General features: G+C 46.4%; 2 protein-coding genes across 18 annotated transcripts in view; one reads left to right on the forward strand and one right to left on the reverse strand.

Moving 5' to 3' along the window:
• The window catches only part of KIF9 (kinesin family member 9), a 49,696-nt gene extending 30,687 nt beyond the window's left edge, over positions 1–19,009 (reverse strand). Inside the window, exons 1-10 of one of the 15 annotated variants that reach the window (XM_042978796.1) lie at positions 18,798–18,899; positions 17,552–17,793; positions 14,045–14,142; positions 12,124–12,289; positions 10,256–10,362; positions 7,488–7,712; positions 4,831–4,914; positions 4,610–4,702; positions 3,691–3,838; positions 2,556–2,620 (exon numbers count right to left, since the gene is read on the reverse strand). In XM_042978796.1, coding sequence (XP_042834730.1) covers positions 2,556–2,620; positions 3,691–3,838; positions 4,610–4,702; positions 4,831–4,914; positions 7,488–7,712; positions 10,256–10,362; positions 12,124–12,289; positions 14,045–14,142; positions 17,552–17,588 — 1,023 coding nt within the window. In that variant the 5' untranslated portion in view covers positions 17,589–17,793; positions 18,798–18,899. The other 14 variants (XM_042978795.1, XM_042978801.1, XM_042978802.1 and 11 more) reach the window with 14 other exon arrangements.
• Positions 19,010–19,029: 20 nt separating this feature from the next.
• Positions 19,030–25,898, forward strand: part of KLHL18 (kelch like family member 18) — a 55,359-nt gene continuing 48,490 nt past the window's right edge. For 2 of the 3 annotated variants that reach the window (XM_007088434.2, XM_007088435.2), the window contains exon 1: positions 19,030–19,386. In XM_007088434.2, the coding sequence (XP_007088496.1) occupies positions 19,258–19,386 (129 nt within the window). In that variant the 5' untranslated portion in view covers positions 19,030–19,257. Of the gene's footprint in view, positions 19,387–25,779; positions 25,885–25,898 lie in introns of all 3 variants that reach the window. The other variant, XM_007088436.2, reaches the window with a different exon arrangement.

Below are 25,898 nucleotides of genomic sequence, written 5' to 3' on the forward strand. Positions count from 1 at the left end.
AGATATTTTCAAAACAGGCCAAAGGAGTCCACTAGGAAAGACGAATTTCTGCATATAAGTCTACTCCAATGTGAAGTGTGGGGTCTCCTTGGGGGTTCCACCTGAGTCCCTCTGGAGGGGCAGCCAGGCAGGGGTAATTATGGCCGCAGGCCCAGGAGGCAGCCACGTAAGTAGGCACTTGAGAAACAGACCCAGCACTGTGCCCCACTGCACCGATGTTACACGACAGGTGGAGGACTGTCCCTTGGCAACGAGGAACTGCCAGTGGTAGCACGGGGCGGGCCCTGAGATCCCAGCCTCACACGATGGTGGGCTGTCGCAGGGCCCCGAAACAGGGGGGCGGGCCTGGGGGAGGGCCACCCAGAAGTGGCTCAGAAGAAGGCCCGAAAGCGCTCTTCAGTCCACCCTGGTGATTAAGAACCCTACCGCTGACCCACCACGCAACCTCAAACAGGTTTTGTAGCTTCTCTGTAAAGTAAGGGAGACTTCATGAAGAGGTGGGTGGTGTGCTCTGGATGGAGCTGGCAGGAGGTCCTCCGGAGGAGGCCCCTGTCACTAGTCAGAGCTGCTTCTGTGTGGGGTGGATTCGGACTCTCCTGCTCCAAACACAGCAGCGAGTGTGGCCACGACCCCCTTGCTGTGTTTACTCCCACACATACGTGCAGCGGCCCTGAATAGAGCAATGTGATCCACGACAGGAACACTGTCAAGGTTTTAAAGCATTTGGAGAAGAGACTCATTAGCTTCCACACCCCAGTATGCCTTCGTCCCAACCCCCTGAGGCCCCTCCAGCAGCTCCTCTGGGCTCCATGGGCACCATCCTGGGTCACAGGACGGGATGGCGGGGTACCAGCAGAATGGCTTTCTATGCGGTGACCATCTCAGGGGTGGGAATGAGAGAGAGGGGCCTTCCACCGTCTTGGAGGGCATTGCTCAACAAGGCAGTCAGGAGGCCCAATTTTCATATGGCTCCTCTCGGGGTTCACTCGTGCTTTGTTATACTACGCGGTTCCTGAAGCCTTCCCCCGCTGGGGATGCTGCCTGCACGTCAGTGGGAGCTCCCTCCCCGGCCTCCCAAGCCCCAGGGCGCTCTCTCTGGAAGCTGGAATGGTCCCTGATGCAAGAAACTGGGAGGCCCTGCAGGAGCATCTTGCCCTGCAACGTGCCTGGAAAGGACCTGTTTCACCTAAGTGGATTCGCCAGATGACTGAGGCTTGCCTTAAACATCCACACCTGACAAAATGTCTAGGAGCACTTTCCAAATCTGTCTTATTTATGATGAGTGGCCCTTCAGAGGAAGAAGGGAAGCCTCAGCCGGAATGCCCAGTTGTGTGAGCTCACCTGTGTCACTGCCTCAGCCATTAGAGCCCATATTCCTGCCTCTGGGTCTCCTAAGCTTGTCCCCTCCCAGGTCCCCTGGGTCCTGCTGCTGGGTTAATCTTCCTGAGTCACAACTCTGGCCACAGCCCTCCCTGCTCAAACCCCATGACACCCCAGCAACCAACAGAACAGCCAAGGCGGCACCCTGGCTGCCAGGACCCGAGCAGCCTCTGGAGTCTTTTCTCCCCCTTCTCCTTCCTGAACACCACCCCCCACTCCCCCTGCAGCAGCCAGGTGTTCCCGGCATGGGCCACACCATCAGGCCCACAGTTGCCTCTGCCAGAAGCATCTCTGCTTTCTTTTTATTTTATTTTATTTTATTTTATTTTTTTATTTTATTTGTTTTTAAATGTTTACTTATTGTGAGAGAGAGCGCGCACACGTGCGTAAGGGGCAGAGAGGGAGAGAAAGAATCCCAAGCAGGCTCTGTGCTGTCAGCACAGAGCCCGATGTGGGACTTGAACCCACAAGCCATGAGAGCCTAATCCTGAACCAAAACCAAGAGCCAGCCACGTAACGAATTGAGCCACCCAAGCAACCCGCCTCTCTGCTTTCTGTACCACCAACCCTTTCAACCCAGCCAGCTCGGTGCCCACCTTCCTCACCCCACTTTCAGGAAAAGTACCTTTTCCTCTGAAGGATTCTTTCATCCAGACCTCTCACATTACTCAGGGCCATGGCAAGGAACTCTGAGGCGCGAGGCCACGTATAAGTCACCTCTACCGAGCTGCTCTTCCCCCCACACGCACACACAGTACGTGCTCAATGCCCATCAGTTTGCACCAGCCTCATAACCACAGCCTGGAACCCTGTGGTGCTTCTAAGATTTTTCAGCGTGTAATTATGAAGAACAAGAAATCAGCTGCCCTAGATCCCAATTCACAGGAGCAGCACCGTGGGAAGCATGGTCCTTGCCCCCACAAAACCCTCTTCACATAGACTCCCACGGTGCGCCTGCTCCCTGCCTTGCCTCTTCCTCAACACAGCCTCTGCCCCTTGGTACTTGGTATTTGGATCCCGCAACAATTTTGGTTGATTCAGTCCCCGGATCTCTTCCCTCTTGACAATGTCTATGGCCCAGTATGCCAGCTTAGCCAGCCCGGAGCCAGCCTTACCCAGCCCTGGAACCCACAAGAAGGGATTCCAACCAGGCCGCCTCGGCTATCTTTACGTACCGTCTCTTCTAACTGGGCGGCTTCTCCGTAGATGTTTGTCAAGAGAACCATATTGCAATTTCCCCCTGCAGAAAGCAGGACACAGAAGGGCCATGAACCTTGTGGGTATTCTGCCAAGAGATTCTTTTAAGGCTGGTGGGGGTCTGCTATGGGTTGAGAGTTTGTGTCCTGACAAAATTCCTATGTTGAAGTCCTATCCCCAAGTGTGATGGTATCTGGAGATGGGGCCTGGGGGAGGTGATCAGGTTTAGAGGAGGTCCTGAGTGTGGAGCCGGCATAATGGGATTAGTGCCCTTATATGAGAGAAAGAGAAAGACCAGAACTCTGTCTCTCTTTCTGGTCCCTTTCTCTTTTCTTTCTTGCTCTTTGCCGTGTGAAGGCACAGAAAGAAAGCAGCTGTGTATGAGCCAAAAAGAGCCCTCACCAGGAACCATCCATGCTGAACCTTGATCTGGGACTTCCAGCCTCCAGAGCTGTGAGGAATAAATGTCTATTGTTGAAGCACTCCAGACTGTGGCGTTTTGTTACAGCCACCTGAGCTGACTCAGACAGAGTCAGGAGGGACATGCCCAAGCATGTGTGAGACTGGAGGAGGGCAGGGAAGGGGAGAGGCCACTGGATGTACCTAAAAGAGGAGCCGGGGGAACAGCAGAGGAGAGATGGCACGGGGCAGGGGAGAGGGCTGTGGGCCAGGGCTTTGCTACTGATGGCTCTCAATTAGTAATCAGACACCCAAGACCGTGCCATCAGGCGACACAAATATGACAAACACAACCCCTGTTCCTCTGTCAGGGAGGCTGTGGGGGAAGAGAAGGAGGCATGACAGAGACCCTCCACCTGGTCACCTTGAAGGCCGTGAAGGATTCTGCCAGGTTAGGGATGAGGGGAAGTGAGCAGGTAGTCCCAACAGAGGCAAAAGTTTAAGCAAAGCTTCTGAGGGAGCAGCACTGCATGCTGTGGGTGAAAGAGGGGACCATGCATGACTCTGCCTTTTCAGCTGTGTCTGGGATCACAGTGAAAAGGTTGCAGGGAAGTGCCAGCTGCCGGAAGGGAGCAATTCCATTACCACCAGCAGCAGCTAGACCCGGCCTGGCCCTCCTCCCTGTGCATGGACCTCGCCCTCACCTGCCCTTACCTAATGAGTCCTTGAGGGCGTGGGTAAGCTTGCACTGCCGGAAGGGGATGTGCTCCCGCTTCTGGTCCCCGAGGGCAATGATGGCCTGCTCCAGGAATGACAGCGACTTGTTGATGTAGGTGGCTTCCTTCAGGACTCGGCCCTCAGACTACAAACCAAAGGTCAATTCCACTTCACACCAAATGGGGAGGCTGCCTCACTGGGAACACTGTGGGTGGGTGGCCAGGCCGGAGCCTCCTTTCCAGAGCCAGTTCTTTTCTCAATATCATGGGATTGTATTCCATCATGGCCTAATACTAATACTCACAGGAATGCTCATGCGAATATTCATGGGAACGCTCACGGGAATATGAATACTTCTGTGAATATTCACATGAATTCTCACCTAAGAGTCACACCGATATGAATACGCACAGGAATGTTTGTGCAGACACTTGGGCAAATCATCTTGTGACTATCATACACATACAAACACTTAGCTGAATGCACATAGGAATGCTCACTGCATACTTGTGTGAATACTTATGCTAATTCATGGCCAAGCCCATGAATAGCTGAGCTGAAATACTCATGGAAAGACTCATGTGGACACTCCTACTCATATGCAGAGAAATGTTACTACTAGCACCAAGCATTTTCTGAGTACTTATGGGGGGCTAGGCACCTGGCTAAGAATTTAGGGGCTGTCCTCTCATTTAATATTTACCAAAATCCTCTTAGGTAGGATGCAACTATGGTGCAGCTGTTTCCCCTCCACTAATTCCATCCCTCAAAGCTCCATGGGGTCATGCCCACGTGCTCCACTGCGCCCAGCTCAGGGCTGGGCGCACAAATGCCCCATGAGGGACGTCCCATGTGCATAGGCACTGTGCAGGAAACAGGGCTGTGGCTTGAGAAGGGATGTCCTGCTCCCACTTACCCCAGACTTTCCCAGCCTTTCTGAGCCCGCTAGATCCACCAAGTTAATTTTGGAAGTGATGTACTTTTCGTCTGATAAGGTCCTCGAATGAGCCTACAAAACATCCAAACAGAGGTTAGATGTCACAGGGAGAAGCTTCTAGTCTGCAGCAGATCCAGTGGGACTGGGCTGTGCCCCCCCCATCCCCCCATCACTGGGCTATTCAAGGAGCTCAGACCCACCTCCACATAGATGGTGAAAATGCAGTGCGACCTGGATGAGTTTTTATTCATTGTGTGGGAGGCTATAACCCTGTTGGTCTCTCCCTGAAGAGGAGAGGAAAAGTAGACAGCATTTTGAAGAATTAAAACAATAAAGCATTTGGGTTATTTTCAACTATTCTGACAGGTATACAAGTGATTTCATGTTACTGCAATCAGACCTTCCAGAGATATCTCATTTATACACTAGTAGAATGGGAGACCAATTGGAGTCCAGACCTAGACTTTCACCCTCTGCTAGGGATGTGTGAATTTGTAGAGCTTTCTGAAAAGCCAAGTAGCAATAAGAATGAAAAAGTCTTAAAAATGTTCATGAATATTGACTAACAATTAACCTACATACCCAATGATTAGGTCTATCTGTACAATGGAATGTTATATAGCCAGGAAAATGTTGACAAATATTTTTTTAATAATAGAGAAATGCAGAATCCAAAATCATAACAAACTGACTTCAATGGCACATTAAAAGGATCATGTACCAGGGCACCTGGGTGGCTCAGTCAGTTAAGTGTCTGACTCTTGATTTTAGTCATGATCTCACGGTTCATGAGTTTGAGCCCTGCATCAGGCTGTGTGGTCACAGTGGGAAGCCTGCTTGGGATTCTCTCTCTCCCTCTCTCTGTCTGCCCCTCCCCTGCTCAATCTCTCTGTCTCTCTCTCAAAATAAATTTAAAAACATTAAAAAAATTTTTTTTTGCACATTTAATCCCATCTTGGCATCTGCTTCTCAGAAGGCACAGACTAACATACTTTTAAAGGACTATTGAACAGACTGACATTGACTTCTCACTACTAGTGATGGAAACCATAACTTTGCAATGATCTCTTTAATATGGTAGAACAAAACAGGGGCACCTGGGAGGCTCAGTTGGTTAAGCATCCGACTTCAGCTCAGGTCATGATCTCACAGTTTTTGGGTTTGAGCCCCATGTCGGGCTATGTGTGGACAGCCCAGAGCCTGGAGCCTGCTTCAAATTCTGTGTCTCCCTCTCTCTCTGCCCCTCCCCCACTCTCACTCTGTCTCTCTGTCTCTCAAAAATAAATAAACATTAAAAAAAAATTTTTTTCAACCACTCAACCAACTGAGCCACCCAGGCGCTCCACCTATGTGACTTTTTAAATAAACTTTTATTGACATATAATTTAATAATTTTTTAACATGTTTGTTTGTTTATTTATTTTGCGAGAGAGACACACAGAGAGAGATCAGAGGATCAGGGGAGGGGCAGAGAGAGAGGGAGACAGAGAATCCCAAGCAGGCTCTGCACAGTCAGTGTGGAACCCTATGCGGGGCTCAACCTCACAAACAGTGAGATCATGACCTGAGTTGAAATCAAGAGTCGGAGGCTTAATCAAGTCACACAGGTGCCTCTATTGACATATAACTTATATGGCATAAAATTCTCTGTTTTAAGTGTACAGTTTGTGATTTTTTAAAGGAAATTTAGAGCTGTGCAACCATCACCACAATCCTGTTTTAGAAATGTTACATCACCCAAAAAGTTCCCTGGGCTCATCTGTAGCCATTTCCCACCCCGTCCTCCCAGCTAATCTACTTGTATCTCTAAAGATGTGGCTACTGGGAACATTTCAAATGAATGGAACCAAACAGGATGTGATCTTCTGTATTTCTTTTACTTAGCATTTTTTTGAGATTCATCTATGTTGTAGCATGCATATATCAGTACTCCATTTCTTTTATTGTTAAATAGTTTTGCATCATTTTATTTACCCATTCACCAGGTGATAGAATTTTGGTTATTTCCAGTCTATGGCTATTTTGAATAATTCTGCTATAGTATTTGCTTACAAGCCTTTGTGTAACATACGCTTGTGAACATACGCTTTCATTTCCCTTGGAAAAATACCTAGGATATTTGCTAAGTTCTATGATAAAATTAATTAACTTTTTAGGATACTGCCAATATGGCCACACCATTTTATAGTTCATCAGTGAGGTATAAGAGTTCCAATGTATATGACTTTAAAAAATTTTTTTTAATGTTTATTTTTTTGAGAGAGAGAGAGAGACAGAGACAGAACACGAGCAAGGGAGGGACAGAAAAGGAGACACAGAATCCAAAGCAGCTCCAGGCTCTAAGCTGTCAGCAAAGAGCCCAACGTAGGGCTCAAACCCACGAACTGTGAGTTCATGACCTGAGCCGGAGTCGGAGGCTTAACTGACTGAGCCACCCAGGTGCCCCCTATGTGACTTTTAAAAGAATAACATATGCTGAGGAATTTATAGATTTATAAGAGCTTTTATATACTAAGAATGTTAATTCTTTTTTTTTCTATACCACAAATGCCATGATTTCACATTAACTGAAAATTTCAACTGACAATTTCAATTATGTTAATTTTTGTTCCTGTATTTTTTCATTACTATCTGAACTTGCTAAACGAGCATATATTAACATTTATTCTGGTTATCAAAGTAAGTAAAAAAACTAAGGAGGGAGGGAGAAAAGAAAAAAAAGAACAAAGGAAGAGAGAGATGGAAGGAGAAAGGGAGGGAGGGAGGGGGATGTGAGGGAGGGAGGGAGAGAGGAAGGGAGGAAGGAAGGAAGGAAGGAAGAAAGGGCAGAAGGCATCCTTAGACTTGGTCATCTCACCTCAAAAAGGAGGCTGAATGCATCCTCCTCCTGACTTGTAAGATGCACTGACAAGCCCTTAATGAAGACCCCTTGAGGGTTTTCCACGATGGTCATTGGTGTGACTGATGGTCCGACATAGGGCAGAGTGGACAGGAGATCAAACAGACTCTCATTGTAAATTTCCAGGTAGGAAACACGCACAGTGATGGCATGTGTGGGGCGTTCTTCAATCATCCTAAAAACCTACATGGAATATTGGACAGTAGTCACCAAGAGCAAAACTCCAATGACCAACCAGTGTTAGGAGAGTTCTTACCTCAGCAGGAAACATCAAGAAGTACAATAAAAAAAAAAAAAAAAAATCTGTCCTAAAAGAATTTACAGTCTAGCTGGCATAATGGTCATCATCATCAACAATTACTATTAATAGTTCATTGAGTGGCACTTATTATCATCTTGTAGAGTTTTTTTTTTTAATGTTTTTATTTATTTTTGAGAGAGAGACAGAGTGTGAGCGGGGGAGGAGCAGAGAGAGGGAGACACAGAATCTGAAGAAGGCTCCAGGCTCTGAGTTGTCAGTACAGAGCCAACACGGGGCTCGAACCCACAAACCGTGAGATCATGACCTGAGCTGAAGTCGGACGCTTAACTGACTGAGCCACCCAGGTGCCCCACATCTTGTAGAATTTTGAAGACTGACTTAACAGATTGTACAGCCATGATGAATGGAAAGGACTCTGGAGTGAAGATCCCTCATTTTATGGAGTCTCACCATATATAAGCCTCTTACACATCCATTATTTAATCCTATTCTTACAACTCCCCTGCGATTGAAGAAGGATAGGGGCAATGCCCATCTGGGTAAAGGCCCATGCAATGAAATTATTTGTCTATGGCCTCAGCTAGTAAGAGAAGAAGCCAAGCCAAAACTCAGCCTTCCCAACTAACAACTTCCAAATACCCTTCCTGGTACTTCTGAGCAGGTGGTGACTTTGGACTGGTCTTTTCCCCTCTCTGGACCTTAACTTTCTTAGTTGCCACATGAAGGGAGGGGTTGGGCTGGATGATCCCTGAGGCCCCCACCTGGCTCTAACAGTCGAGGGTAGTGCTGTCCAACACGGTAGATACTAGCCACAGGTGGCTGCTGAACACCTGAAATGTGGCTGATGCAAATAAGGAATGGAATTTTAAATTTTACTTGATCGTAATTAATTTGATTTGAAAGTTAAAACTAGCTGCTAAAGGGGCACCTGGGTGGCTCAGTCAGTTGAACATCTGACTCTTGATTTTGGCTCAGGTCATGATCTCACGGTTGTGGGATTGAGTCCCACGTCAGGCGTTGAGCTGACAGCAAGGAGCCTTTTTGGGATTCTCTCTCTCCCTCTCCCTCTGCCCTTCCCCAGCATGTGTATGCACATGCGTGCACAGACACACACACACACACACTCTCTCTCTATCAAAATAAATAAATCAACTTTAAAAAATGTCCACTAAGTTCAATTACTGGTAAACTTTTCAGAATGTTGGCAACAACTTGAGTTTATAAATCTACTTTTTCAACTGTAAATTTTATGAAATCTAAATGCAGATTGAGTATTCCTGATAAGTACTTAGTGTCTAAATTGAAATGGACCGTAAGTGTAAAATACACACTGCATAGACTTAGTGTGAGAAAAATAATGTAAAATATTTCAAGAATTTTTATATTGATTATATGTGTAAATTATATTTTGGATATACTCAGTTACATAAAATATATTATTAAAATCAATTTCACCTGTTTTACTTAAAAAAAATTTTTTTTTTAATATTTACTTATTTTTGAGAGAGAGAGAGACAGAGTGTGAGCTGGGGAGGGGCAGAGAGAGAGGGAGACACAGAATCCGAAGCAGGCTCCAGGCTCTGAGCTGTCAGCACGCAGCCTAATGTGGGGCTTGAACTCACAAACTGTGAGATCATGACCTGAGCCAAAGTCGGGCGTCCAACCGAGTCACCCAGGCGCCCCTTCCTGTTTTACTTTTTAAACTGTGGTTACTAGAAAACTCAAAATTGCATGTGTGACTTACACCGTGTCTCTACTGGGCAGTGCTGGGCTCGACTACTGAAGTCTAAGATACCGAGATACTGAAGCTTGGACAGTGGGATGTGAAGGCTACTGCTTCATAAATTAGAGCATGGATGCTTTATACACTAGACAGTCATCTATGTTTTTTATAGGACAGGGCTATAAAACCTCGAGACGCTTTTGGGGAAAGGCCCTTTGCCTCCTACCTTCCAACAGAAGGTCCTCACAGAACTCCAGAGGAAGGCCCTTGTGTACTGTCTTCAGTCATACTTCCCAGACCCCCAGGACTCACTCGATCCTGAAAGTTCATGTTGGGCCCTGCTTCTTCCCTTTGTTCTTTCTGGGGCTGTGGCAGTGGAAGAAGCCAGAGCAGGCCAGGGAGGAAGCTTTGCAAGAGGCCATATCCCCCTCATTAAAATGAGGCAGGAACATGATTAGGACTTCCAAATCCTCAATTACAGGTTCACAGACCATCACAGCAGCAAGAAGCTGGTTGGCACGTCCAACTCCCTCTTTTGCAATGAGGAAATAGGTTCCTCATGGGCTTGGGTCAGACCCTGAAACTTGAAGTCCCAGTTTCCTGAGGCCTCTGCACCACCCTGCCCCCCACCCCCCACCCGCCACCATGTGTATCCTGTCTCCAGTAGCAGGCCTAGGGTTAGCAGCAGGTGTGGTAGAAAGGGGACCTGTGTGGTACCCTGCCTGTGGGCCCTCTCTCTACCTGCTGTAGGGCACGAGGAAGGATCCCCCGGTGCTTGTAATTCTCAGTTGTCCCTGTCATGGTATATGTCTTGCCGGCTCCCGTCTGCCCGTAACACATGATGGTACCTGCAAACATTTGGAAGCGTGTCTTGGTGATGTCCAGGAAAATAGCTCCAAGGATAGCTCTCCTATCCCCCAGCATGCCTGATGCCAGCCTGGACCCTGGCGCGAAGGTGGCCATTAGGAGCAGCCAGGGACAGGAGGGATTCCTGCCTTGGAGGGCAGGGTGAGTGGGCAAGGAAACAGGACATAAATGGTCAAAACACAGACTGCAGCTCTGAATGTGTGGCCCAGGTAGTGCTCTACTGATCCCTCTGCCAAGAGACCAGACCCTAGGGCTGCTGAGCAGAGTGGGGAATCCCAGGGAACAGAGGAACTGGGAATTTTTCTAGACAGGTGAGGAGGGAGATAGAACATTGAACTCCAGCCCTTCTTTAGCAAGGCCATGAACTGTCAAGAGTCTCGGGGTAGGCCTCCCAGGGGCTGGCCAGGCAGGAGACAAGGAGAGCTTTCAAAATCCCCAGGAAGAGATGGGAGTGGGGAGAGAATTTCCTGTTGATGGTGAGGATTCTTTGCAGACTGCAAGTTCCCACAGGATCAAACAGGGCTACTAGTTGGCCCCAAGCCACTTCCAAACACAGACCATGACAGGTCCTGATCTGGTCCCACGGCCCTCTCTGGGAAGACTTCCACTTGCACTTCTCACATCTCTTAGGTCTACTGTCACCACCAGGCTCTGAGACACGAAGAATGCTGTCACCCTGGACTCCGGTTCCCATCCGCTCTTTCTCCTGGCTTGGCCAACCTGAGCCAGACCCCATCCCAAATGCCGCTTCTGGGCAACACTGGGCCATGGAAATCAGCATTTGCCTTCACCACACCAATGCTCTAGTTCCTGGGATTGGTAGGTTTTGCACACGGGGCTCAAACTCAGCATGTGAGCTGAGGTCAGAAACAGTGCCGATTAGCACAGATGTGCAGGAAGGAGTCACTTCAGCTGGGACTCAGAGCCCACTTGTAATTCTATAGCAGCCAGGGCCCAAGACTCTTAACTTCCTTGGCCTTCTTAGTTCCTCTGTCTCTACCTCCTCAGGGCCATATCCCCTCAGGATTAATAAGGACCACGTCTATGTGTCACAAGTGGGATACATTACAATGTTTAGTTCTCAACACTAAACAGACTTTAAAAGAGACTTTTAAACAGAAGACCTAAAAGTTGCAGACAGGGGTCATTCTAGTCACATGGGCAAAGTTTACAAACTGTGATAGATTCTTTCTACAGATTTTCAAATCTTAAGATTTTAAAGCAATCTTAGACCAAACTAGTTTGTAAAAATCTCCCAATAAAGCTGCTTTCCATTTGTTAAGAAAATCAAACTCTACTCCATTTTTTCATGCTATATGTAAATAACTCTATGCTAAAATAGGAAGAGTAGATTTATTTTGCTGGTAAAATGATGGAAATAACTCCTGGCAGGTAGTCAAGAGAGAAGTATTTGGACTCCATCAAATTCGTAAGGCCATTATCTTCAAACTAGTATTTGAGAGATTTGAAACAGGATAATAGTTCAATCCCCATGACCTATAGAGAGCCACAGTCACTTAGTCTTCCTATTCAGAAGTTTGGATCAAGTCATGCCCACAATACCACCAAGCAAATAATAAGTTTTCTACTAAAAGAATATGAGATAGACACATAAACAAACAAAAGTTAGCACAAGAGGTTATATTTTATTTTATTCACCATAAAATACTTGCACCTCTTCCTCCAGGAAGGGTTCTGCAGGTTCTTACAGTCAATTAATAACAGTCAATTAACTAAATTACCATTGTATCCGTCGAGAGCCTGAGCAACCACGTCCTTTGCGACCGTCTCATAAACCAAGTCCTGGGAGGCATTGTGGAGAACTCCATCCAGCTTGAACGACCAGTCTGTCTGCTGGTTATTGACAACCCCTCTCCGAGTATCTTTTTTTAAGTGAATATCAATGCTCTAGAAAGAGAGAGAGAGAGAGAGAGAGTTAGCCAGCTAGTTAGGTATTAGGAAACTGGTATGAAAAACTCACTGATAGCTGAGGCCTGACCTGGAGAAAATAAGAGGAAGCAAACTTTAGGAAGAACAGGGATTCTCACACATGGGCTGATATTCAGATGATTTCTTTGGGATGGGAGAGGAGAAGGGAGGCCACACCACCTTTACGGTGGAAGGATCAGGAGACTGGAGCACTTACTGGTTTCAGGCCTTGTCACCCTAGGTTACAGGGTGCTGTTTGGCTTGATTCCCACATCTATGATACGAGGTCAAGCACATTTATCATGTTTTTTTATTAAACAAGCTTTAGACACATTTAATAAGCACAGGGAGGCCTTGACTTAGGCCAGAGAGAAGACTGGGCTTGGTGACAGAGACCTGGGCTTGAGCCACATCTTTTACATGCTACGGAGCATTGTGAGGAATGATGAATTAATAACCACAGAAATGGCTCTTGGCTTCTCAGACAGTTCCTCACTGGTATTATAGCAAATCAAGGGTGCCTATCACTTGTAATTAGCATATCTTCAGGTGCAAAGATTTCATTTTTTTTTTTTTTTTTTAGATGCAAAGTTTCCTAAAGACATTTTTAGACTTTTAGATCTCTCCATAGCAAGCCACTAAGGCAACAGCTGGTTTAGGAACATATTGGGTTAGGTCAAGGGGAGATTCCAATCTTCACCGTGGGGCCTTCTGATGTAAAGAGACTCTTGTCAGAATTTTACACTGGCTGTCCTAATCCAGGAGCCAACACACAGCCACATGCAGAAAAAGTAAGATCAAGCAAGAGGAGGGGCTTTGTCCATTCACACATGAAATGCTCTGTGTTTCTGTGCTCACTGAGACCATGTCCTGCAGGATTTGCTGCACATGAGCTTTTCTCTGACTGTCAAGACTTTCAAAGCTTGGGCAGTTTGCTCTCGGATTCTTCCCTTAACGAATGTCCTCATGCTGCCCATGTAGGTTCACAGATGTTTGCTCAATGAAAACATAGAACTCTCTCAACCTGTCCTAAGCCTGTCATGGGCTTCAGAAAGGTTGTCAGGACAGTGGTCGGGACACAGGGATGGATACATCTTTCCAGTTCTTTCGAAAAGAGTTTCTCTCACTGGTTTGGTAAGTTGAACAGTTATCAACTTAAGACATCTTACTTGACCCCCTCCCTGAGGGATCATGTAATAGCAGATCTGATCCCCACAGAGTTTTATGAGTGTGGACAAATGTCAGCTTTTCTGTGTCAGACACAAGGATGAAGGCAAACTTATTAACCACAAATACAATTAAAAGTGGGAGCTTCGGGGCACCTGGGTGGCTCAGTCAGTCAAGTGCCTGACTTTGGCTCAGGTCACGATCTCATGGTTCATGAGTTCGAGCCCCACGTCGGGCTCTGTGCTGACAGCTCGGAGCCTGGAGCCTGCTTTGGATTCTGTGTCTCCCTCTCTCTCTGCTCCTCCCCTGCTCACGTTCTGTCTCAATCTCTCTCTCAAAAAAAAATAAACATTAAAAAAATTAAAACAAAAAAAAGTGGGAGCTTCAGGAGTTTCCTTATCAAAAGTGACTCAAGGGGAGTGGTTTGGACTTGTTGGAAGTCTGGACTCCATCTGAACTTTTATCAATTCTGTCTTGGTCCTTAAAGGCTGTTTGGACACAGGGTCCCACCGCAGCAAGGTGGGACAGAGAGGACCAAGCTGGTGAAAGCAAGCACATCCCACTTACTTTGTTGTCATCTCCGTATTTGATCATTTCGTGAGCAAAGTCATCGGTGGGTTTGACACGGACAAAGGTATGAACTTTTTTCCTAGTACCCATTCTAGCTAAAAAGAAGAAAACAGTACAGCTTTCAGTAGTTATCATCAAGTGGCAACGCATTAAGAAGATCAGAATGGAGTGACTGACACTCGGTCTGTGTTCTTCTATCCCAATGAGACCCAGTCTTCCTTTTTACCCCTTCTCGTGTCAGTGCTCTACCCACAGGACCCGCTGTTCAACAAGTACAGGCACTTCCTACTTTACAGGCTGCCTCACCATTTTCCGCCATGGGCCCCTAAGAGACAGAAACACGAAGCAAGAAGAACGCTCCCTTTAGTGGCCTAATCTTAGACGTGTTTCCTAAAAATGTTCTGTACCTAAAAATGTCCGCTTATGCTTTGCCTCATTCATTATGCTTTCATCTAAAATACTTACTATGAAATGCATTTAAACTTAATTTTCTTGTCTTCACGAACATATGTTATTTCAGATGCAGCAGCCCCTCCTTTACCTCCGTTTGACCAGCTTAGATCAGAAAATGATTCCCTAGAAGTGTATTTAATCTAGTCCACAATCAGATACTCTTTCTTTTCTGACAGTCCATTGAGAAAAAATCAAACAGCCCTCTACCTCCTCGTCTTCTCGTCAACCTAACTAGAGTTTCATCATTTTCTTTCAGGTAGATCCACTTAATCTGTATTCCTTTATTTATACTACCACAAATAATTACCGTGTATAACAAAATGTCAAAATAAATGCTTGGTGTGGCTTCATGGAATAGGATGTAAGCATATAGGTGTATGTGTTTAGGGAGGGAGATTTAGGTAAATGACCTTCCTACTATGTAGAGCTGTCCTATAATGGAAAAGACTCAAGCAAGGTCAAGATGCCAGCTAGCAGAGATGCTACCAAAGGGACTGTTGCACTGAGGGGAGAGTTAATTAATTTCTAAGATCCTGTCCAACTGAAGTATTTTATTAAAATTTAAAAAAATTGATTGCACAATCAAATGATAACCAAGAAATCTCGTATTTTATCGGCTATTAGTCTCATTGGTGAAATCACACTAGGCCCTTTCCTGAGAGTGCCTGTGTAAAAATATTGAATACTAATCAGACAGTAAATTTTGGTTCCAACATTGACATAGAGTGGAAAAGCAAAGAGGGTTATTAAACAGAAGTAACAATTGTGCTATTTTTATTGCTTTAAGGGGAACTTAAAACTTAGTTCTTCAAAAAATAAAAATAAAAAACAAAACTTAGTTCTTTAGGTACCTCTTATACCCTGATGACAAAGGATTAAATATTGAGAGAAAATGTCAAAAGCTCTAAGGAGAGCTAAGGAAAAATCAACCTGTAATCATCATCAATACATTTAACCTAGTTAAGTAATACCACTAAACAAGATGAAAGTCTATGAAAATGTACTAAACTTCGTTATTTGAAACTATTAGGGAAATTAACATAATACAATTTTAATTTGTTCAAAGGGGAAACATTTCTAATTTTACATATAAGTTTTCCTAATATCAACCTAATATTTTTTCTTTCCTTCTTTTTCAAATGATGTGAACAGTATCATCAAGTGGTCTATGGTCATGCAGTCCTAACATTGGGCTCTCACATTTCAATAATTTCACTTTTATGGAACTATGAATACACAGAAAGAATGTTAAAAACTCATTTAGCGTTAATGTTCCAAATGTACCAAACACATTTGGAATAGGGACAAGGCCTGAGGGTCAGTCAGGATGTATGCTGCTTGGTACACTTCTCTTCTGACCTTCCTATTGGGGTTGAATCAGTTGAATAAGAGATGAGGCATTTGGTGCTAAAATAACTTGCATCTTCATAGGGCAGGAAAGAGGAGTTAAGGCCAAAGAAATCACCTGTATGCTTTTGTAAACAACAACAACAACAACAACAACAACAACAACAACAACCAGCAAAAGAATTTGTTGAATTTAGGAAGAGTTAGGGAAACATGAGACATAGGGAGCTGATTCAATTTCATATTCAAATTGGAAAAGAGCAGTAACACAGCAATTAAGGAAAAATAGCTTGCTTGAACTACTGCAAAGCACTCTAATAAACTGCTATGATGCTTAATATTTTTAAAAAACGAAATGTTAAGACCTGTACTGTAAAGAAAAAAATCATGCATGACAGGGATTTCTTCTCTGAAATACAGTTAATTATTTCACTTTTTTAAAAAAAAAGCACTTTAAGGGGCATCTGGGTGGCTCAGTCAGTTAAGCGGCCAACTTCAGCTCAGGTCATGATCTCATGGTTCGTGGGTTTGAGGCCCGCATCGGGCTCTGAGCTGACAGCTGGAGCCTGGAGCTTGAATTGGATTCTCTGTCTCCCTCTCTCTCTCCCCGTCCCCTGCTCATGCTCTGTCTCTCATTCTCTCAATAAATAAATATTAAAAAAAAATTAAAGCACATTAAATAAAGAATATTAACATTTTCCCTGTATTATCTAAGACAGGCTCACTGAATGTTACCTGATAGATTTTAAGGATATTAAACATATTTCTAGACACAACTTGCAATGACCGGTAGATTTCCTATTACAATTATATTAACTATTATCAGTGGCGTGAAATATCTCTATAGAAGTAAATTAAATAGAGACAGGTCCTGCCCTTTCAGTCTACAGTTTCAATGATGTAGACAAACGAAACTCTAACCCCTGTTACAAGCCCTTCAGATGTAAAATCAAATAAGCAAACATGACACTTTCACATCTGCCAACTGTAGAACTGCGTGTCCGCTTGCTACATTCCTCAAGTAATTAGTTCATGGAAGTCTTTTCCCAGCCACTATGGGACCATTCAGACCTTTCAATTTTTAGAAAACGAAGCTGAAAAGTATTCAGGTGATCAAGGATGATGGCTTATCCAATTTCAGTCCTAAAATTTTTGTCTACAACATTGAGGTCGAGCGATAAAGAGCCACAAATAGCTTGAAGGTCAATAGCTCTGGGTCGAGGACCCAGCCTCCTGGCCAGGGTGCCCTCTGAAAGGAACCAGCCTAGGTGGCAGGTGCCCAGGCCTCCCTCCTGGAAGCCTCCACCCACCAAGCACAGGAACAGCACGGACAGCCTGAGCATCGCCCTCCCCTCAGAGTGGGGCCTGTAATTTGCCAACATGCACATGCACATGCAGCTCCCCTATCCTCCCCAGACCCTCCCCGTGCTCACATCCATAGCTTCAAGTATGCCAGGAGTCATACCCACCTAAGACAAACTTTCTCTATTTTCAGATTTTTTTATTTTTATTTTTAAGTAATCTCTGTACCCAATGTGGGGCTCGAACTCACAACCCCAAGATCAAGAGCTGCATGCTCTACCCACTGAGCCAGCCAGGCACTCTGCAAGCTTTTTCTATTAACTTAACTCCTCCTATAAGGCTCCTACTCAGCAGCCCCTCAACACCCAGACATTCAGAGACCCCATGCCATCTTGCACTTACTGAAATAACGCTTGTTACCATTCTTACGCCACATCATTTGAGTGGGTTTCCGCTCCCAAATTAAATTACAAGTTGCTTGTGGGACAGAACTGTGCTTTCTCTCTTTTGAATCCCCCTTCAATGTCCAGAACAGTGCCCAGCACAGAACAGGTACTCAAGAAATGGTGGTTGGTAGTGATGGTCATGGCTGGAAGTCAGAGGGTGGCTGGCTGAATCTCCACATGTGGGTCCATCTTCGGTCACTACTGAGAGAGTCCCAAGGGGCATATGTCACTTCCCTCCCACACCACATCCAACCCCTGAGCCCACAGACCTTCCAGAAGGGCTTAGCTTCCAGGCACCACTTACAACAAGCCATATTCAGCCCCTCACCATGCCCTCTCTTTTAGCAGGGGTTTCCTCCCTCAGGATCTTATGGGAAATGCTTCTCTCTCATGGGCACCACCCTTAGATATTTCTTGTGTAAATAAATGAACCTCGGAGTGGCCACCAGCAGATCTCCCTGAAGGTTCGTGGTTTCCTTATTCGTTTTAGTGGTGGGAATGAACAGAATTTGCTACCAAGCGTTTCTGAAAGCTGGATTAAAGAAGAGGAAGCGTCTGCTGGAATGGTGGGCACCAGGTGAATCCCTACCTTTCAGCGCTCCTGCCCAGACGAGACGCTCTCATATGGAACCCTCATCGTTTTAAAGCGGCGGCAGCACCTGAACCCCGAAACAACAGGGTCCAAACGCACCCGGCCCTAGGCTAAACCAAAGACTCGATTCCCGACAGACCTGGTCTTCTCCCTTTTCCTCACCCAACATACCGGACCCCTGTGTGGAGTGTGGGAGGCAGTGGAACTTGGGACCATTCTTGCCCCTCTTTGGAGCGGCTTCCTCATCCATAAAGCGAAGGGCTCTACCTAGCGATCCCGAAGCCCCCTCCAGTTCGAAAACTGCCGTGTATGAAAGGGTCCAGCAGACCTCTGGTCCCCCACCTCACGCCCTCTCAACCTCGGCAGAGACGCAGAGGTCTCGTGGGACCAGGGAACGTTAGATCCGAAGACCCTAAACTGCAGCCAGCCTGAAAGAGCCCCCACGATGCCGCGCCCTCTCCTCCGCTCGGGTTTCACAAATCAGCGAGCCAAGCTGGGGGACTCCCGGGTAGGGCGGTGTTCGGATCCCAGCCGCTGCCCACCGCCTGGGCGTATACCCCGTCTCGGGCCTCCCTTCTCCCCATCCGTGCGGCGCGTGGTCGCTGCTCACCGCTCCCGAGGCAGAGGCCCTCCCGCCGCGCGACCGCTGCAGGAGCAGCGACCGCAGCCCTGCATTCGCGGCTGCAGAACTGTGTACATAGCCGCCATGGCAACGGACCGTTTCCGCAGATGCCGGAAGTGTCGGGTAGTGGCGGAAGTGAAGTCCGCGGCCCTGGGTGGAGACACGAGTAAGGTCAGGGCCGAATCGGAAAGGCGGGAGATGGGACCGGTTAATCCAGAAAGACTGCGGCAACGGCAGGCGCGACAGCACGGTCGGGAAAGCGAGGGAAAGAAGGCTGCGCTCGCACCAGGAAGCGGGGCAGCGGAGCTTCCGGCGCAGAGCAGCCGAGACTACGGCGGCCGTGCAGGTCCGTCTCCTTCTAGCCGTGTGCTCGCGGCGGCAGTCCGCCCCGCCCCGTTTGGTTTCTAGCCGGCCTCCCAGGCCTGCGCAGTCGCGGCGGCCGGGGAAGATGGTGGAGGACGGCGCGGAGGAGCTGGAGGACCTGGTGCACTTCTCCGTGTCCGAGTTGCCTAGTCGCGGCTACGGCGTCATGGAGGAGATCCGGCGGCAAGGCAAGCTGTGCGACGTGACGCTCAAGGTACCGAGGGCTGGGCAGCGCGAGGCTGAGGGATAAGGAACCGAGTGGGGAGGAAAGAAGGGCGGGGGGTAGGGGAAGAGAGGTCTAGCGGGCAGAGCGATGGGGCAAGAAGGTTGGAGACCGAGTAGGGGAGAGAGAGGTGCCGAGTGGGAGAGGGGATTGGGGCTGAATGGGGAGACGGACAGGAACAGCCTCTTAGTCCTTGGAAGGCAAGGCTGAGAGGTGCGCGACTGAGGCCCTCGGCGTGGGAGACATTGGGGTGCCGCCTCCCTTTTCTGTCAGACAGGAGAAAATGGACTTGCAGCCTCTTTGGAGGAGGGGGCGGTGGCCGCCTCCACATTCTGATGGGCACCAGTGAAGCACCTTCTCTTGTCACCATAGACATTTCTTTGTGCCCCTCGAAGTTAGCTGTTCTGTTGCAGAGGCGCAGGCTACGCCTTAGGAGTCATTGCTTGCCCTTGGTCGTTAGATTACTACCTTGTTTCCTAAGAGCTTTTAAAATCATATCTGGACATCTTTTGAGGTGGGCATCTACTCTGCCCCCCACCCCATACTGGAAGGCACACCACCACTACCACCTCCACAAGGGTCTCTGAGGATGGACTGGGTCTGCGTGGGGAGAGGGATCTCTTAACCACCTGTTTCCTACCGGTATTCTGGGCGCAAGAGCCAGCCTTCCTCCTGTGCTTTGCATCCATTCCTGCTGGGGAGGCATGCTGTGCTGCTCCTTGGCCAGATTGCTGAGCCCTCAGGAGCCCTCCAGGTGGGGAGAGACTGCTGTGAACTGTGTTCCCTGTTGGGCTTTGACTTGAGGCTCTGAGCATCTGTGGAAGACCACGCTAAGACGTGTGTGTGTGTGTGTGTGTGTATGTATATATACATATTTATATATATGTATCTATATTTATATATGTGTGTATACGTTTATATATATACATATATATATACGTATATATGCATATATATATACATATATATATATACATATATATGTGTATACACACACACACACACATACACACACGCAGAGCTCCTTTTGCTCTTCTCATTTTCTGCAGAATTAAGGAAACTTTTTTTCTTCCCATATTTGAGTCAGACCTCTGGAGACATGAGAGTAGATTTAAGAGTGTGGAGATAGAAGGATTTGGATTAGAATCCTAGTCATAACCTTGGGCAAGTTACTTAATGTCTCTAAACATCAGTGTTCCAAATGTAAAAATAGGGATGCTTTCTTATTAGTGTGAGAATTAAATGAGACCATTTGTGGTGTTCTTTGCATGAGGCCTGGCCTGCGTTTTCATCCCTTGAGGGAGGTCAGTTTTCCAGGAGAGGCATGAGGTGGCCTGAGAGGGAAAAGGATCTTTAGTGGGGAACCAAGGGGTTTGAGAAAAATGAGCTGGACTAAAGGAGTCAGAGGAAGTAAATATAAATGAGGCGGTTACATGTAGACGTCGCGGCTACTAGAGGTTTGTAAGCACAAGAATGATCTGGTTGTGGCGGTGACACTTAGGGTGAGTAGAGACTGGTAAAAAGCAGTAATAGGGGAGGGTTTTTGGATTAAGATTTAGGCTGTAAGGGTGAGCCATGGAAAGCCTGAGAGAGAAGCAAAAGCGTATGATACAGGGGGATGATTACAGATATTTCTACATAAAATAAAGCAGTGCAGTTTGCCTCTGCATGTAATGCAAACACAGAATATAACAAGCCTTTGGCATAACAATGCTCGCGTGATTTTTTTCCATTAAAATGCTATTTATTCATTCAAAGAGACAAGATAATTACCAGAGGTAGTTCCAACCCAGAGTGTCAGTCTAAATTGCTGTGTTAGTTTCGAGCATCCGGCACATAAGGATAAAGTATAAAGGCACAGAGTAGAACTGAACAGGACCTAGAGAGCGTTTGCTTCATTGGTTTTCTAACTCTTCTGTACAGCCTTAGGAGTAGCTCAGTGGCAATGTGAGGTCGGAGGCCAGGGAGAGGTCATACAAACCAGGCTCTCTCTCATTTCTCTCCCCTTCACTAAAGCTGCCCTGTGAAATCTGTTTTGGTTTCTCTCTCTCTCTCTCTCTCTCTCTCTGTCCCTCAAGATAGAGTCTTTCCTGAAACTTCTGATGTTTCCTGACTGTCTTCCAAATAAGTGGGTACTGAAAAGCTGGTTGGAAGCATTTTGGTGTGGGATGGGTTTATTGACTAGTGGTCCTCCTTATAGGGCAGTGCTTCTCAATCTTTAGCAGGTATTATAATCACTCGGTGGCCTGTTCACACACTGGTTGTTGGACCTCACCCCAGAATTTTTTATTCAATTCGTCTGGCATGGGCCCAAGAATTTACATTTCTGACAAATTCTCCAGTGATGCTACTGCTGGCCTGGAGCTGCATTCTGAGAGCCAAAACTGTAGGGTGATGGACCTGACCTTTTCAATGCGATGTGTTCAGAGTCCATGGATCTTCATTCAGGCTTCTGCCTGAGTGGAATAACCTTGGCTGTTACCATTTGAGGAGCCTTATGATGGGAGGGGACTGGGGGCTCTTGCTTCTGTGTGCAGACTTTCACTTAGTCCCCTGAATGGTGCCACTTTCTTGTCTTCAGTGGTTCCCTGGCTGCCCAAGTTTGGAGTCTAGTTCGTCCTGTCCAGATGATAAACCTCCAGCGTTTATCCAGCAACGGAACAGTTGCTTGCCTAGTGGAGGGGAGCAGTACTGTCTGATTGCGGCCTCCCTTATCCCCACACCTTCAGAGGAAGCCTGAGTCTCCAACGGTTGACTTTTGGAGGGGGCTCTGCAGGGACTTGCCGTCTGTAGCACTCAGTATTCTCCATCTAAATCAGCTACTACTCATCTTCCAAAATTTGGTGATGCTTTTAATATCCTCTTTCTTTCAGCTTCTTTTTCCTTGGGAGCTTTGCTGTTTCTTGATTTTCAGTCTGAGAGGTAGTATATAGTACAGACTCAAGCCAGACTGCCTGGGTTTGAACCCTGGCTCTGCCAGTTATTAGCTGTGACAGCTTGGGCAAGTTCCTTAAACACTGGTGACTCAGTTCCTTCATCTTTAAAATGGGTGTCATCACCTACCTAGTAAGTGTGTTAGGGATTCCATTAGTTAATGCACTTAAAACAATCATGTAGTAAATGTTCAGTAAGCAGTAGATATTTATGAATAATAATTTGATGGCGCTTCTAGAAGGGAGGGGAAATAAATGGGTATGTTCAACCTGCCATTTTGAATTTATTTTAGCTTCTGATGAATTCTGGATGATTTTATCTAAACATAACGTTCATTGCCTTAAAAGAGTTTGCAAACCACTGCTTTGCTTCGGTAGCCTGCATTTTACAGATGAGGACCCAAGCCCAGAAGAAGGGACTGGTCCAAGGTCACAGACTGAGTTAGGCGGAGCTAGGACTAGAGACTGGACTCCTGGTCTCTGTTCTCCTGGCCAAGTGTTCTTTCGTGCTCTCCTGTTGCCTCTTCTGTCACTGACAGTGGCAGAACTGATTCCAGCTGCTGATTCAAAGTGGATTAATCTACCTCAGGTCAACCCTCACTCATCCTTAACAACATGTCATCTTTTCTGTCCTCCCAAGTTTTAGTGAGAGTGTGCAAGTTAGCGTTAGCAGGTATGATGCAGTCTGTAAGTTCACTGCCAACTCCTAAACCTTTCTTAGTTTTGTTTTTGGAAATATTTGAAATTTAAATTCCTTGGGCACCTGTTGGATAATTAAGAAGAGGCATAACAGAAAGAGTAATAATGCTGGATTTTTAAAACCATATTCTGTATCTATGTTGACTTGAACCTTTTTCTTAAAAACTGAACATGATGAACCCTCTTCCCAGAAAAATGTGCATACAAAATTTTGCATTCAGTCATAGGCGCGATTCCCCTGAAGCCCATCTTTGGATCATGGGTCATGAATCCAGCTGAGTATTGTTCTCCTATCAGGAAAAACCCATGGTCCATCTACTTGGCAAATCATTTTATCTTGAAGGTACGGAGGATAGCAGTGCAGGACTTCTCGGCAACATATAGCAGAAGGCTTGGTCTGGGTAGAGGGGTTTGCGTCCGGTCAAGGCTCTTAGCCCCTCTTTCCAACAGCTGGTTTCATGTCCTTTCCTCTGGGCCACCAGCTGCCCAGTGCTCAGGCCACATCTGTCAGGCTCACATGCGTCCAGCGAGTTGAGCAGATTCAGTGAGTGCTCACCATGGGTTGTTATTCATAAGATCTAGACCCACCACTTTAACATTTGTCTGTTCTCCTCTCACCTCACATACTCCTTTTTCTTTATTTGTGAAGACAGAATGGGGTCACCAAACCTGAATATTACTCACTGATCCATCAGCTTAGGAGAACAGCTTCCTACACACACACACACACACACACACACACACACACACACACTCTCACACCCTGATTTGCAACCACTAATGAATGGTTCTCCAACAGTTTTCTGGCATCAGTCTTCTAGCATTTTCCCAAGGCCCTTGCTAAAGTTTTGAGCCCAGATCTGAGAATTTATCCTCTGGAAAGAAATGTCTTTTCCATGGGTAAAAGGCACAGTATTAGAATATTTCCTTTTGACCCACTAAACCCAAGTACGCAATTTTCATTGAGACTGGCTTCAAAAGCCACACATTTGAGTGGAATCTTGCCTAAGTTTCTCTCACACTGATTTTGTGGTGAAGGAGTATGTGGAGAAGGATATCAGGAAGTGAAGTAAGAACTTGTTGATACATGCCACTTTTATGTTGTGTGTGGTGTTACACAGGTATAATTACAGAGCTGGAGGAATCCTATGAAAAGGAGCCATAGAGATCCTCTATCAAAGCCATTCATTTTACAGATTAAAAAACCCTGAGGCTTAGAGATATTAAGGGACTGCCCAAGGCACAAAGCTATATTCTCTGGGATCCAACATAGCTGTTTGTTGGTGGAAGGAATGCCTTTGCGTCCTCTATCAGATTACTCACCTGCCCTGCTGGTGTTATGCAGCAGAGCAGGGAACACCATCTGCAGTGTCATTTTTGAGCAGGGAGGACAGTGATGGGTATGCTGCTAGTCTTTTGGACGTATGGATTGTGAACTCTTTTGAATTTGAAATGACACTGTATTGGAAAACTTGAGCCTCTGAATATCGTTCATTCCTGGTGTTTTCTACTGACTTTTTCCAGGCGTCTGTGTTCATTTCCAGCCTCTCCTCTTTTTAGTGAACAGTTAGACCTCAGAGGAAGAGTGTGCTCCTTGAGAGCACGTGTGCACTTGGGATATGAATTCATATTCATCGAAAAGTCAGTTTTGCTCTTTCTTCCTCAAGTTATGTGGTGGGTAATGCTGTTACCTTTGGACACCAGGCAGAGGATGAGAGAACTTGCTGCTGCCTGATGTAGGGAGGGAAAGGGAGTCGGAGGCATCCTGGAAAATCAGTTACCACCCAAGCAGTGTTCCTGGGGTTCACCCTGAGGCTTCTGGAGCTTGGCCAGCCGGCTGTGTGAATTTAAGAAGCTTATTTTGGGGATGCTTCTTAATGCAGGTGGTTCCTTTATTATTTTGTACATGAGACTCCATCGTTTGCCCCTTGGCCACACCTGGTTCAGCTTAGAGGCTGGTTGATGGAAAATGAGATCACATCTTTCTAAAGGTGTGTTCCTCGCCCCTTCTAAATTGCAAGCATGGCGTGTCCCTTCCTACTCTTGATTTGTTGCGTGTTGGCACTCCTGTTGCCTCCTTGGTGTAGAGCCAGCCAGTTTCCCCACAGTCAGTTTGGGGAGGCCCCTTCCGCACAAACCACTGACCACATCACCCGTTTCCAGCGGGGGAGAAGAGAATGAACCAAGATGTGTGAACCAGGAGTTGGCAAGCATTTTCTGTAAAGAGCCAGATAGTAAATATTTTAGGATTTGTAGGTCATACAGTTTCAGTTGCAACTGCTCAACTCTGATGTTGTAGCACCAAAGCAGCTGTACAGAATACATAAACAAATGGGTATGGCTTTGTCCTGTTAAAACTTTATCTGCCAAAAACAGGTGTAGGCCTAACCCATTGGCTGTGGCTGGCTGACCCCCGTTGTAGAGTGATATGGCCTTTGTAAAGTTAAAGGCTTTTGAAGTAGGCTCCACTTGCTTTATTGCCCCAGCGTATACTTCTGTGGTTTCAACACAGTATCTAGCAGTGGGAAGCATCTCTTGTTAAAGAGTACAAATGAGCCCGAAGTGAAGCACTTTCTTTTTCCAGCTCACTGCAGGGGATCATGGGACTATCCTGGTTGGTGACTGAATAACTGACATAGGAGAAGTTACTGTTAAATTTTGCATCTCTAAAGTCTTGTTAGCTCTGCTGGAGCTTGAACCAGACTGTTTCTGAAGCATTAACTAAAGACACCATGCTCCCTTTCTGTCTCAGTTGAAGCTGAGGATGCTTAGCTGCTTGCAGAATGGCAGGCCAGAGGAGACCGTGATGGCTCCTGTGTTCCAGTGGACCTGACCGGCTGTGTTCAGGGCCGTGAAGGTAAGGGCCAGAGT

This window comes from Panthera tigris, chromosome A2 (assembly GCF_018350195.1).
Source record: "Panthera tigris isolate Pti1 chromosome A2, P.tigris_Pti1_mat1.1, whole genome shotgun sequence".
In the NCBI taxonomy this organism is placed as follows: domain Eukaryota; kingdom Metazoa; phylum Chordata; class Mammalia; order Carnivora; family Felidae; genus Panthera; species Panthera tigris.